The sequence below is a fragment of the Bombus pascuorum genome, chromosome 3 (assembly GCF_905332965.1).
Source record: "Bombus pascuorum chromosome 3, iyBomPasc1.1, whole genome shotgun sequence".
NCBI classification, from domain to species: domain Eukaryota; kingdom Metazoa; phylum Arthropoda; class Insecta; order Hymenoptera; family Apidae; genus Bombus; species Bombus pascuorum.
In genome coordinates this window covers 18,716,954-18,732,479 of record NC_083490.1, presented here as the reverse complement: position 1 = coordinate 18,732,479, position 15,526 = coordinate 18,716,954, and the positions used below count along the sequence as shown (strand labels likewise).

The 15,526-nt window shown below is 36.4% G+C and overlaps 1 protein-coding gene across 2 annotated transcripts in view; it reads left to right on the top strand.

Moving 5' to 3' along the window:
• Positions 1-14,455, top strand: part of LOC132904839 (low density lipoprotein receptor adapter protein 1-like) — a 35,298-nt gene extending 20,843 nt beyond the window's left edge. For both annotated transcript variants that reach the window (XM_060955610.1, XM_060955609.1), the window contains exons 2-6: positions 6,405-6,598; positions 8,591-8,703; positions 10,100-10,341; positions 12,106-12,263; positions 12,380-14,455. In XM_060955610.1, the coding sequence (XP_060811593.1) occupies positions 6,405-6,598; positions 8,591-8,703; positions 10,100-10,341; positions 12,106-12,263; positions 12,380-12,565 (893 nt within the window). In that variant the 3' untranslated portion in view covers positions 12,566-14,455. The remainder of the gene's footprint in view (positions 1-6,404; positions 6,599-8,590; positions 8,704-10,099; positions 10,342-12,105; positions 12,264-12,379) is intronic.
• The last annotated feature ends 1,071 nt before the right edge of the window (positions 14,456-15,526 follow it).

Sequence of the window (15,526 nt, the reverse complement as noted above, 5' to 3'; positions counted from 1 at the left end):
AATAGAACACGTTAATGAAGTTCATTAGCTGGTCATAGAAATATGGGCAAGCTCATTTGCAATTTCATCCTCCACTTTCTGTCTGCGAAAGCTTTTCCAATTATCTTGCAACGTACGTTCAATTACCTGACTACAGAGAGAGTGACATAATTGTAACTGTTCTTCGAGATCCTAATGATCCGACCGAGTCGATTGGAAGCAGGAAGTTAAAGAAAGGAAAAGGAATACGCGCAAAGAGATAATAACCTCGAGCAAATAGAGCGGTTCTTGTTTTCTCGAGCAGCGGAGGAGAACAACGCAAAGTTGGGTGAGAGAATTCTTCTTATCGTATTTTCAGTTTAATATTAAAAATGCTAAAACTTTTGCCCCGAGAAAGTTTATCGGCTTGTTTCTATCTGACTGGTATATATCTGGTAATAATTATTTGTATGGTAGCGAGATTGTTTGCGAGGTCCGGACGCAATTAGTCGGCTCGGTAACGCAACTTTAAAAAGTTGTCGGTGCAAGCATACCGGAATTGGTGGCGTGTCCCTACCTTTCGCTGCCTTTTGTTCCCTTCGCATAATCAAGGAAAATGTACCTCCGACGTATCTTCTACCTTGGAAAACCAGCCCAACCAGCCATTATTCTTCTTCGCGTAACCGCGGAAACCCAACAAATTAATGTTCCAAGACGAAAACGCCGCATGACTTATCGCGAACCGTGAACTCTTGCGATAGAAGCCAAGTTATCTTTCGATATTGTTGATTTCTTACTGGTTGGCTTGGTTTCGCAAAGGTTCGGAAGAGTAGGAAAGCACAAGGAAACAACAAGCAGAAAATTGTTGGAATGGTAACTGTAATTTATGTAAAGGGACAAATATAACTAGTCCTCTCTAGTCATAGCAGGCCTTAGGCTTGAAGATATGGTAGCACGTCTTCCTATTTGCCGGAAATAAAGATCTCGAGTTTACCGAAGCTAGCTTTCCCAAGCTTTGAGGATTTTCGCTCCTATCCCCTTTGCTACTCCCAAAAAGGGCGGTCACCTAAACTCCTTGCTACGAAAGCTTCCGTTTATGCCTTGATTATACTTTAATGGTCGAACCGTTAACACCGCATAATACACAGGATAAACTCAGTGCATGGTTTGAAGATCATTTCTGCGATATTTTTGAGGAAAAGACGTTGTTGAAATTTCAACGAGATACATCCTGGTTAATCGTGAACTCAATTTGCTATTACCCTATTTGCTGTATATATATATGAAAAAGATAAAAATTTGTTAGTACCAAATCTGTTGTTACTAAATCCTTTCCGAATGTTTTATCGTTAAGGGACTAAAATATCTTACTTTTGTTTTCGAAACACCCAATAGACCTCATAAAAGATATAACTTAGAAAAAACGAAGCACTCCGCTGGGGGTAGCAACCCACATGCTATATTTATTTTTATTTTATTTTTTTCACCAATAAGATATAACACTTTACCAAATGTCCATAAGTACAAATTGTAAAAAACCAAAATAAAATAATAATAATAAAAAAAAAAACTTTTGTTTTCCGTAAGCCTATTAGAAGCAAGTTATACATATCAACGTTATATTTACTGTAACATTGACAGCCTATTTCATTTTACCTGCTGTGTATCGTATAATAATTTATTCAACGTCGCCACTCCGTTAACATACAGCATCGGTGTATAATTCATAAGAGAATTATCTTTAATGAATATTTAACGACCCGCTGGTGTTATCGGTTGTATGTTTTTATTAATACCGGCGTATTTTTAAATTAGACAACCGTGCCCTCGGCTTATAGTCGTGCTTGGTTCTTGTTAATCGATGCGACACGGTACAGAGTTGATTTAGTAGCAGAGGTGTTGATATCGATGTGCATGAAACGGTGAAGATACGCATTATTATTAGGCATGAAATTTATTTTTCAATGCACAAAAGTAGATTGGGTTCGGTTTAACAACACGGAAACCTCTCTATCTTGTACATACTATACTATATTAAAACTATATTAAATACATACTATATTAAAATATTTATAAATAAAAATATCGAATAAAATGATGAAGTCGTTGAAGATACATATGTATGTACGTGTTTCTAAAATGTATGTATGCACATATATATATATGTATATATCTGTCAGAAAAGGTACTACCTGAAGCTGGTTTTTGAAGAAAATGAAATGAAAGAGCTCTCTACACAGGTATACGCGCATACACACAAGCTTTCATTTTGAACTTTTGTTGAATAGGAATCTTATGGTATATTGCGGCTGAAAAATACGAGAAACGAAGGGTTACTCGCCTCAATGTCGGCACTTCTTTCTTTGGGTATTTCCCGCTACTGTTAACAGAATCTATGGAGCATAATATACGCCAGCATGAGAATAACGAATCTAGAAATACACATACGTACTTCGATAAAAAAATTAGACGCGTTTCTAAAATTATTTGTGTACAGGGCACTGTTATTCGGTTAATTCTATCGAATCAGTCCACGTGATTAGCTTCGTTTGCATAATTCAGGGAATTTATGTATCTACCCAGGCATCAATCGAGAACGATCAATGTGGCATCGATGATGCACGAATAAACAATGGTTGCAGGTATTAACGAATCGTAATAGGCGCTATCGCATTACCGTTGATACGAGTGTTACAGTGGCGTTTATTTATCGATTGTGGGTTGACGGAAAACAAGCAATGGTTTGCGGTTTTCTATAGCACGCGTTGTTCCAGATTAATACCGATCAGCGCATTGCTTCTTCTTTACTGTGCACATCTTTCTTACTATGTTTTCTCAGAAAGCTGTAAATTCAAATTGGCTTATAACTAACTTTGTGAACAAGACTACTTCGGTTGATAATACAGTCGAAGGATTCATAACAAAAACGATCCTTTGTTGAATATTTTATGAAGTTTGAAGAAACTGCAGTATCTTATAGCACTATAATACACTATCAACTACAATTTCTTTATGTATTTTCTACTTGTTGTAAGCTGGATTCAGGGTTTAAGGTATAGGAAATTATTCAAGTAATTCTTTTCTTATGGATCGTATTAAGCATTTCTTGGAAAATGGAGTAAGAAGCAACAAGGCTCTGGCGATAAGCTAAAGTCCCTATCGAATGAATCAGGCCAGAAGTAAAAGAGAAGTAAATCCGATATCCAAGGGTCACGTGGATATCGTGGTAAAAGGCCTGGAAGAAGATTTAATTTGCGGCTCACCACTCAGTGGCCGGGCTAACGGAAAAGCTCGATTCGCTATTTTTCACCTTCTCTTATCGTTTTTTTTTTTTTTTGTTCCAACAATTTGCAACGTTTCACAGAAATTGGAAATTGGCAAATTTAATAATAACCGTGCCAACGAGCCACACGAGTTCATACATGATAGATAGATATAGAAAATATTTTGTTTTAAAACAAAATTCAATTATTCCTTTTTCTTCATTTTTTCAAATGAACATATTTTCCACAGCTTTTTCCGAAACTCTGAATGGTTTGTAATCCGTAAAAGCGTTCCGCTGGTAGTAAGAGGGTAGCAATTCTAAGGCAATGAATTTCTTATGCCTAAAGAAAATTGGATCCTTGTGAGTTAAAGCATGCCGGTTGTACAAGTAACTTACTTTTGTATACTAGACGGTACACAGTACCAGCGATGCATAGTAATTGCTGAAAAACCTACCGTAATTACTTTCAATTCTTTCGAGACGCTGCCAGGTCCAAAGACCGTCGCCTTGTATTTTTGAAGTGCTCTTACTTGAAAACTTTCAGCAGTGCTCGTCACCGTCGCATCGATATCAGCCACGAGTTTCTCACAAGAAACCCAACGAGTTAATGTACGTTTCACCGCATAAGTATTCGACCAGTTGTTATAAAATATGTTTAATGTTTATCTTATTCGCACTTGGTTTTTTCGCTCTAAATATATACTCTCAGTACCATTCAAAGATATCCAGACGAGTCAAAATAATATTTGGATGTTTTGTAACGTTATGTGAATAAAAACAAAGAACTCGACGAATATGAAAAATATGCGAGCATAAAAAATTAAGATCCTTTGTTAATTATCTCGCGAGATAGTCGTTTAGAATGCTAACCTTTTCGTCGAAGAGAACACCAGGAAACTGTTTCAATGGACGCCCCGTTGCTTTGTGCGAATTCGTAAGAACAAAGAGTATCGTTGGACATCGAAACAATCGTCGGATCATCTAATTGAATCGTAGACGTGGGAAAGCTGTGTGAGAAACTTAATTGGAGTGACGTTTGGACTGAAACAGAATTGGAGGACGTGATTATTGAACGAACGAAGTAGAATCCAAATAACGCAAGACAAGTAGAATTTTTCGAGTCACGATCAAGGGAGGTTTTAACAACTTTCTGTTTATTCTATCTATTCTATCCGAGGAACTATAAAGGAAACAAAAATTTATCTAACGTACCATATGGTATTCTTTTTAGAAACTTGTGACATTTATAGAGAAGATTCGTTTCGGTCAAAGAATTGCGGAGAAACATCGTTAGAAACATCTGAAAGTATCGAAACCGATTTTCCTTCGGCGCAGAAATGTCTGAAGTAGAAAAAACTTCTCGTTCCACTCTTGAGGAACTTTTACAGCTTCTCCAAGGAATACTTTTGTCGTTTGCTCTATTGCACGATGCCACTATGATATATTTTCTTCCCTTCTACGTGAGAATTGCTCGTACAGTTTTAAAAGTTTATGAAGTACAATAATACCGAGAACTGTTCTCTCGAAATACAAAAATGGTTGTTCGTGGAAGATTGTTGAAGAATGATAAGAATACACTGCGTCCCATATAAAACTACACTAAAATTTCAATTTTTATACAAGTTCGTGATACAAGATACAGCACGATAAAATTCGATTACACATATATAATACTAAACAGCAAAATTTATTAAAAATAGAGCAGATCCCTCGAGGAACTTATGCTCTGTTTATGATTTTTTAAGTCAGAATAAAAATACAACATATTGTAAAACCATGTTCGAAACTGTTCGAACGTAAATCAAATATTTCTAATTATCCTATCTGCTCTCAAAGCTCCTTCATAATTGGTACGTAACACTTGATACGATTTGCTTGTCGAATGGAATCGGTCAATCCTTGGGTGATCGATAGAAGGTGTCCGAACTGATAGGAGATGCATCAAACGAGAATACCGATTGCACGATACTATGAGCATCCATTATTGGCACACGTGCCATTCCCGACACGACGCGGTCAGAGAACGAGACTGGTTTACGTAGTTGTATGTAGCAAGACTAATGTTACACCGGTCATCCCCCATTCCATTTACCGACGTATTTATCTCCAGCGAGCTGTTATATGCTCGTATATACCTGTTTCGATTAGAAGGTATTTTCCTTATCTGTTATTTTATTCCCTTATTCGACACATTAGTGATTGTACGCATCTTCTCAATATATTAACCGGGTCATTCATTAACCAAAAATTCCTATTAATAAGTGTTTTTTCGTCCAGTCGCGGGGAGACGCGATCACGTTGAAGCGCATTTCCGTTACGATTATAATAATCGAACAGGTCGATCCCCTGATTTCTTATGGGATAATAGAGGTGTTTGTTATGTAATAAAATTGTAATCTACAATTCTATAATATATATATATTTATAATAACTTATAACACTTGTCGCGTAGATCGTAGCGATGACGATATCCTGTTATTGGATCTGGAGTTGATTGATTTCGTCGTGATGGAAAGTACAATAGTTGACTACTCGAATGTTTAGAAGAACAGTAGTTGACTTGACTGCCCGAAGATTTATAGAACAGTAATAGACCCGTCTCGTACTATTAAGCTCGGTGTGGGTGTGCCTTTTTGAACTAAGAACGCGGATTCGTTGTTCACACTGTTCGGTAGAAAAGCGAGGGTAACGATCCGCGATGCCCATTGGTTATAGCCAATGTTAATAAATAAAATACGAGAAGAAAGTCTCCTGCGGATGTGGTTCATGGGTGTCCTTGTTCATGGGAAAAACCTGCCATTTCGCTAGGCAAACATCCGCTTTCTCCGTAATTAGTAAGGGCGTGCAATAAACCTAAGGACTGTTCTAAGGACCATCCATAAACCGAAGATACTTATATGAATAGAGATTAAGCTAAAAAGATTCGGTTTATGGTGGTTGCTTGGGTTCATCGCAGGTCAGTGTAACGATGTGTGAGCCTTGTCGGCCAGACCGTGAGGGACGTCGCACGGACCATTTCGCGCGACGTAACAATAAGTTAAAAAATAACATCTTACAGCGTTCCGAAGAAGAAATGTATTTCGATTTAATTCACAGCGCAAATTAATGACTGTCAGCGGGGAGGCAAAGGAACGAATGTTGTAAGATGAGTTTGTATAATGTGTTCGACGTTAAATTACAGAACTATGCGAGGAATGGGCTCTAGCGAATAGTCGCGAATGCGTAGAGGGCGGCGGTTCTGCTGGTACAACGCACGACGAATCTGAGGATGCATCGGAAGCCAGGTTCACCCTCAAATATTTGGGTAGTACCCTCGTCGAAACACCCTCGAGCGAAGAAGCTACGGCTGAAGCCATCAAAACCGTCATTACTATGGTAGGTACACTTGAATCCATGACTTTTATAATTACACGTTAACGGGCTAAAACGTTTGTATGTATTAGTTTGCATCGCGAGAAACATTTCCCCGGGCAAAATTGCTTTTTGCAGCTATTTCGAGCGCGATCAGAACGTTCTTGAAACGGGAGAAGAAGACGACATGTAAAATTACGCATAAATTTCCCCGGTGTGCAACCTCGGTAGCACCTAGCTCATTAATTTCTCGGCGAAATAAATTACGACGTTAGATAAGATCGATAAACGTTCTCGACTTGGCGGCTAAAACTTGCCGTTAAACCTTATAGAGATCAACAACAAATTTACTTTCTAAACTTTTTTAATTTTAACTAGCGATAGTTTAAACTTCACCCTTGATGCGCTACTTTTTCTGTATCATTTTAACAAAGTGATTGATTACAAAGGGCATTTTACTTGTATACGGCACCGATCTATCCATTGTTCTACGATGCAATTAAACGAAGTCAATACATTTAACAAGTTAATTAATTTGGTTTAAAGCGAAAGTTAATAGCTTCGTTAATGACAAATTTGATCCGTTTCCTTTGAATAATTCTGTCCGTTTTTAACGGTGTTCCGTGTAAATTAGATTTTTCCGTTTTATTAAACGTCAAATTATTTATAACCCTATCCTCTATTTTATCGCTCTTCTGGGAGACATAGTTACCGTGCAATATGTACAGACCAGGTACCTTCAAATTTTTTAGAGGATTCAAGCCAGTTTAAATAATCTTTTGGGGAAGTTAATTCGATGATTTTACTGCGACGTTTATTCTGGCCGAGTTTCACGATTACATTACTGCAAAATGTCACGGCAAGTTTACCGTTGCTCGAGAAGATATTTCGTTTCTCGAAACAGAATTAGCCCTCTTTCTTCTCGTTTACTTTGAACCGTGTTTCTACAGCGAACTGATAAAGCCGTTCATTAAACAAATATATTTCTCCTGTGACGACAATTACAGTGTCCCAAGGGCCTTGGGCCAAAATGTTCATTCACCGATGAAACAAAATTCGCCTTCCTTCGTTTGTACCACCAATTTAGCTTCACGATGTATATCTACATATATTAAGTTTCTTTCGTTTTATAAGAAAATAATGGAATTACGTACGATCCATTTTGTTCAAAATAAAGATCACACCGTTCGACAGATTAGGTTCCATCTTTGTATAAAGATTGTTACGCCACGAGGCTTAGTATAGGCCGCATTTCTAACCGTCGCTCGCGGTCCTACAGCGTCGCAGACAGATCGTCTTATCTGCTCGACGAAAAGTATACAATGTATCGACGAGCGCATAGTTTTCGCCAAACAGCGAGTTCCAGAAACGTCGATTTCGGTCCGTTATTTTATTCTCACAAAGAAGTTGGTCTACGTGATCATAAGCGCGAACGGTGGCATGATCCGAGCGTAGTGGGAGTCGTCTCCCCGAGAAGACAAAGAATTGATCTAAGGGCAATCAGTTTCATTTGAGGATTCAAACGACGTACATCGAGAGGTCTGACGATTGAAATTAAAGTCGCTTAGTCTAACGAATTCATTGAGAGATATCGTAAAGTCGGGTCGAATTTCTGTAACGCATTAACTGTATTCATCGCTAAATAATTTGTGACGCTTTTGTTATTGTACAATTTATTGTTGAATATACAAGCTATATTAACCTGTTAATACAGTGTTAAATTCATTGAACCACCTCTGTTATCTTAACCGATACAGGGGAACGACTAATTCGCGGCGTCGATTATACGAATCGTAGCGAGAATTTACGCCTCTCGCTGACGCGTTTTCCTCGCTAACGGTCGTAATAAAGATGCATCGTTGTAAAAGACGTGTCTGTAAAAGAAAGAGACTCTTCGGTCAACCTAATATATATATATATATATATTAATTACTTTTTTAAAACTAACATAAAGAGAGTTTACGAAATTTTATGATGAGTTTTTATGATGAATGAAACGTTCTTTTAATATCGTAGGCAAAAGCAAGCGGTAAGAAGCTGCAACGGGTCTCTTTAGCTGTGAGTTTAAAGGGTATTAGAATGACGGACCTTGCCACGGAAGAAGATCAGCTTCAAGTGTCTATATACAGGTACATATGAAACAAGACAGAACTGCATGAACGTATCCGAAGCATTTCCTGCTTTGCGAAACGCGTATACACACGTCAGTCACGATTGGAGAGCTGTAATCGGACGAAACCGGATTTGTTGGTTCTGGCTTGTTGTACATTTCCCTTTGCGTCAGCCAACGTAATATCCGATATTCAGGCTAAAATATATTCGAAATATCGCGCAATGGCGACGAGCAAACGTTACGTGATTCGATTCTGGAATATTATTCTCTTTGTCAATTTGAAACTATGATTTCCCCAATGGATCTTTCGATATCTGAATTCGTATTGAAATGAGAAACCGTATCGTTGTTTTTTTTCTATTTTTTAACCATTTTGCTTGTTTTTGTGATTGTGTTTACATCGTCAAAATATTCCCTTCGGAAACAATCATATGGAAAAACAATTACAACCAACAATGCTATTTGTGTTTTCAGTTTTGAATATTTTAATAAACCAACGACTTTTTTTCGATACTTCTGTTTGAACAACACCGTTAGAAATAGATTAAAGATAAGAAGAAAATTGAACATGATATTAATATCATTTCAATTACAGTTTTTTTACACAATTGTAATGCGTTTAAAAAGCATTCCGGTTGTAACATGAAATTTTACGGTTCGTAAAAAGCGAAGAAACGTGGTAACGACTTAGGCTATATATTTTCTTAATCACACGACATCCTCAAGTTTCACTGTAATACACCGAGGCTGTTAATGCCACTTTAATTAAGTCTTGGTTCATATAAACGACTAGAATTCAAACACGATTTACAGATAAAATTTAAAATTATGAAATATCGCTTCAATTCACACAAGACGTCCTTAATATTTACTCGTGTTAATATTATGGTATAATTTTATTTTACAAAAATACACCTTTTATTTTAATGACTTTCAGTGACTTTTAAGAGAGTTTGTTATCTTTGAATGATCGCTAGATTTTTGTTCTTTAATCTCGCGCAGTTTAAACAATAATTTGAAATGTCCTTCACGTGTGCTTTCAGAGAAACTTTTCTTTATAATTCCATTGTAATTCCTTTGGTACGTATTCCTTTGTTGCGTAGCGAAAATAATTGCATATTCCTGGTTTTCATACATTTTTACAGTTCGCGAATATTCGTGTTTCTCGTTTCATAAAGATATTCACGTTATAAAGGCCTCTGTTGTAATTACAGCAATTATAATAACTGTATCATAATACTATTACTTAGTACTGTATGGTACTACTTAGTACTAGCAGTTGAAGCAGTGTTATGTTCTGGCATTTTTGTGTAAATTTTAATGAAGAAAATGGTTGTAGTAAAACATGCCGAGGAATCATAGTTTCCTTTAAAATTTCTGTTGTGCATATACATATAAGCAATTGTTTTCAGAATTTCATATTGTTCGGCGGACGCCGCTCACGATCATGTGTTCGCATTTATCGCAACAAATTTGAACGAAACTATGGAGTGCCACGCGTTTCTCTGCCCCAAAAGAAAAATGGCACAAACGGTAACGTTAACTGTGGCTCAGGCGTTTAACACGGCTTACGAAGCTTGGCAGCTGTCCCAAGCCGATCCTAGGATCCATCACGCTCAAGATAAAAGCCCCTCGTTAACTGATGATAGGAATGGTAGGTAAATTATGTATTCTTTATCGTAATGTATTTAACAATACCACGCTGCGTTGGATACATTAAAGCATTACATTCTGTGCATTTCTGCAATTTTTAATTTCCTGCAAATGTCGAAAATCCGTAGTCTGCACATTACCAACTATTTATATCGTATAGTTTTTTCTCTTACACAAAGTTTTCGCAACAAGATAACCGATAACAATCCTATAACTAAGAAATAATTAAATGACGAACCGAATAATGAAATTTGTTACACGAGGAAAGAAAGTCAGTTTCAATCTAGAACCTTCTGATCTGTTGTAAAAGTTGGTGCATCGCGTCGCTACGATGCAGTAATATCTATGTGGTTGTGCACTTAACTCTCTGAGAGTGCGGATATTGCGGAGAGCTTCGGAGAAGGTTACGAGTACACCCTAGGAAATTGTCCGGTAATATTGAACCTTGTGCGCACCGAACTACAACGCCGTAGGAAGCTGGAACAATTACAACTCGCGTGTTTCCTTCATTCGCCCAAACATTGTCGAGTACGTTCTTCCCAAAGAGAATTAGCTATGATTATTCCTTCGATAACTATTTACGTATTAAGTTATGGAATTTTCGGATGGAAGTTATGGTATTAAGGACAGAATTTTATTTAAATTAGCGAACAAAGGTACCTTTACTCAAACCGGTACCTACTGAAGAACAAACATTATTCAAATATCACGCATTCAAAGAATTTCTAACTCGATGCCCATGATTTTTGCAGAATTTTACGTCCGACGATGATCGACTTCTTGTAGAATCACCACAGTTATATTTCAATTATTTGTTCAAGAATTGACCAAAGGTATATTAAAATTCAATAGACGATTAATCGACGCATTTACGTGTTGGTTACCACGAAATTTTTTAAATGTTACTGCTAGAAAACTAAGAGCGATATTTTTATGAATTTAGAACATTTCTTATACTACTTAATATATATTTTAGAAACCAGGTGGCCTTTCTCAGAATATTCTGTTATAAATTCTATTAAAAGCCCGTTTCGTAACTTATTTCTCTTTTGGAGATGTTTAATTGTAATATCTAGTAATTTTTTTAAATCAATTCTATCATATCATAGTAACAAAATAATGATACAGAATATAGTCATAAGTTATCAACACATAATCCTTGCTTGTAATTTTCTTGTAATTAAACTATATCTTGCCAGAAATGAAGAAATATCCAGGTATTTTCGAGTGGCAAGAATTAAATGTAAATCAAAGCAAATAGTGAATAGTGAAGCAAATAATCAATCTTCGGATTGAGACATTTTTTGTGAATGCACAGGCATTGGTCTAGTGGTACGTTCTGTAATTAACGAAGCGTTTCTGGTTCAGGGCTATGAAATGTCTCGGAGTTACCAATTAGCGATAAGCGAGAAATCAGTGTTTGTATGCGAAGATTCTACTTGCACATCACAAAGACTCGTGGATACTGGTGTACATGTGGGTCGATAATGAAAGTGTATCTAGGAGACCGTAGCGTAGAGTTGCTGAAACAGGTTCTATTTCGCAATCTATGTAAACTGGATTCGATAAACCATTATTTATTGATTATTCCACCTGCGAAGCGCTCTGGCAAGGAACGTTATTCAATTGATGATGAAATCGCGACTTTGTTCTTAATACGAATCGAAAGAGTAACATTGCAAGACTCGTAAAAACATTCTGAAAAATGCTATTGGATTTAGGAATCAACTGTATTAAATATTCTTTGATTATTTTTCGTTTTTAGAAAACAACGAAAAAAAGAAAAACGAAGAAGAGGCAAAATCCGTAAACAAAGTTAACGAACAGAATAAAGACAGTGCTCAGCGGCGTAACGCGAACGATACGTCGAAAAATCTTCTAATTGATTTGTCGAACGAGACTAAAGCAACTGGAAATTCATGGGTAGGCAATTGATTTTAATGTGTTTCACGTACTATAATTATTATGATTACATTTTATTCTTATATAAAAATATTTCAATAAAAAATACGAAGATATTGATGTTTGGATATTTTTAGGTTTGCTTCGAAGACGAAGATGGTAAGAAGATACAGAAAAAGAGTAACGCAATTAGCATTCCCATGACGACTTTGAGACACAGCACGACGTCTGCGTCGCACCACGTTATGCCGAAGCCAACGACAGGCTTCAAAATTCAGAATGCTTGGGGTGAATCGAGATCCGTAGACTTGATGTGCTCGTAGCAGGCGTAGCCTTCGGCCGATAGCTTCCGAGATGTGCCATTAATCACCGATCTCTGGAAGCATCTATCGAATAACGGCCAACCGAGGAAAATCAAGCAATAGACTAATTATTATACCATTAAACATCAATGAATCGATTCGTTGGAAGAAATATCTTGCAGCAAATGCAATTTAGAGGAAAACAAGGTGCTGGTCGATCGATTCCAACGCAACGCTCGGCTGATTTCTAAACAAAATTTCCTGTTCTGTTGTGACAAGACTACCGAATACGCTTACCGATATTTTACGAATATCACGGAGTCGATGATTGAACGGTGATTTTTGTTGTGGTGATTTTTCCATACATTTTACGTCCTCGGAGAACTATCGATATCGAGCGGTGCTCGGGAAAACAAATAAATCGACAGAAAGTGGGTTTTGTTTCATCACCAAGAAATGGGAGCAATTTTTGAAACCTTTTTGTATGATGCCTGTATCCGTGCCAATTCTTTCACACATATCGTATACAATTTTATATTACTGTATCGTGTGCGTGCGTCTACAGCAAGTTTTACTATTTTAACATTATATGTATACCAAAACCAATTATTTCCGAACGATTTTGCGTAAAATCAAAGGACACTTAATAGGCGACATCAAATTGTCCGATCATCTACGACGAAGCAAGACGAATTCCTATAATTCTCATTAGATATAATCGAATTTTATTCGTTGTTAAATAGCTGGGCTATTTCTTAGTCGGGCGTTCTTAAATTTGTTTCTACATGAAAAATGTTTACGATTAGGTAATAACAGAGAACATACTAATTATACTTTTGATATTAATATCGTTTCTTATGTTGTAATTTCTAAGAAAGAAATATGTTTTGATATTAATTTTTGTCCGTTTTCCCTTTTTCTGTTAAAAGGGAAATTAGTAGAAATTAGTTTTATTTTTTTTGAGATACATACTGATAGATATTGTCAGCAAGATGATCTTAGTCAAGTTTATGAAATAAGAGTAATTTGACATTAAAAACATGCATTGGTACGTATACTGTGAAAGCATGTATCTATTTAACACGTTCATCGTGAAAATTCGTAGATAATTTATGCGGAATTTGCATTGAGTGTAAAGTATGTCGCTTGAAGGGTTACTCGCGATCTCTGAACTACACGTCTATCTACGATAACATATTTGTGATTAATCGTGAATATAATTAAGCGGTCAAGGAGTTGTTGTTTTCAAGAGTTTTAAATCAGACTTTGAGTTGTTGCAAGTTACAATCGTTATCGTATCGTTATTATTATATTAAAGGCTTTTTAAAAGAACTCTTTTCCTTTTATCGCAAGAATATAATATACACCGTATTGACTTCTTTTTTACAATATTTGAGCAATTTTATATTTATGTCACATGAAAAATCATATTCATCCCCGAAGAACGATAGCATTTATGACGTACGATGTTACATTATAGGTATACGAAGGTTTGTTGTCTGATAGTTGAACGTAGTCGGCTATTTTCGTAGGAAATTCGATAGATGTATAGCGCAAAATGATATTATACAATACATTGCTGTTCGTAACATTCACACTTATTTGTGAATCGATGTTAAAAATGCCGGCCGATTTGTAGCTAAACTTTAACGTTCAAACCTTGTCGAGCTTCGTGTTCGAAAACAAGTTAGGAAACGAGATACGTATTTGTTGTTGGATTGTTTCGTTGATTTGTTAAACAAACTATAGGAGTAATTGATATTTTGTTGGTGAAAATTGCCAGTAATTTTGTATGGTCATAATACGATCGGCGGGGTGCGTTTTTGCAGTTGTGCCACGGTTGTGCAACGTCGCTTAATATCACTAAGTGTTTGAATATAATTACACGTTAAATACACTCATACATATCCAGTCGTACGTTATCATTGAATAATTCTGACCTACCCTATTTCCTCGCTCTTGATCTTAACGACTGAATATCTACTTTAAACATTGCGTGCTTTCTCGTGGATTTTACAGAAACGCATTAGCTATTTACAGTATAGCTTTTATTGATTTTATGTTTCATAAGAATGTTTCTCTGCCTCCGTAAACACATTAAAGATGGCGATAGATATCAGTTGCAAAAATAAAATATTCTAATGTAGATATGAGAATAGTATCTTTTTTAATTAAATGCAATTCAGTGCACTGTTACGCTTAATTTAAAATAATTCGAATAAAGTCCTCTCATTAAACAGCTGTACCACGTACCGAAAGATTACACGATAAGGTAGTTTGCTATCTTACTGCCACACTAGATGGAGACGCTTACACAAAGTAAATTTCCTTTTGCAAAATTGATTGTATTAAATTATATTAAACGAACTGATTACAAATGCTATTATCAAGGCTTCTAGCATAACTGAACTAATATCATTAGCAAAATTTTGCAAATTACCGGTGCTAATCGATTTTGTATAACTCTAACAAGTTTGCTAATAAAGCAAATAAAGTCGCGCTGCTTAATTTTACAAATTGCAAGCCAGCTGATTGTGCTATTCGGGGTAAATAATTTTAGAGCAAAAATTGGAGTAGGTTAAGTTGACTTGAATAATTATAGATATAATCTGGTGACACATGAATATGTATATTGGTGGGCTATTCAGAAGGTAGCAAACACTGACTATCTATACGAAGTACAGGAGAGGACGTTAATGCAGAAATGTTTCGAGGTTACTCTATAGAGAGGAGGTAAACGAGCGCGTTTCAGACGAAGAAGAAGAGAGGAAGCGTAGAAAGGAAAGCCGGGAGGACGAAAGAGGAAGGTTGGCGTTGTGCGAATAGAAAGGGCTGCCTCGTCGACCAAAAGACGAAATAGACTACTCTTCAATGTAACTACCTAGGCGCTGTTCGGTTCTATAGGTGTCCCAAATACGAAACTGCTTTCGGCCAACTTCTTCAAAACCCAAACTTAACTCTTTTTCAACATATTTAATTACA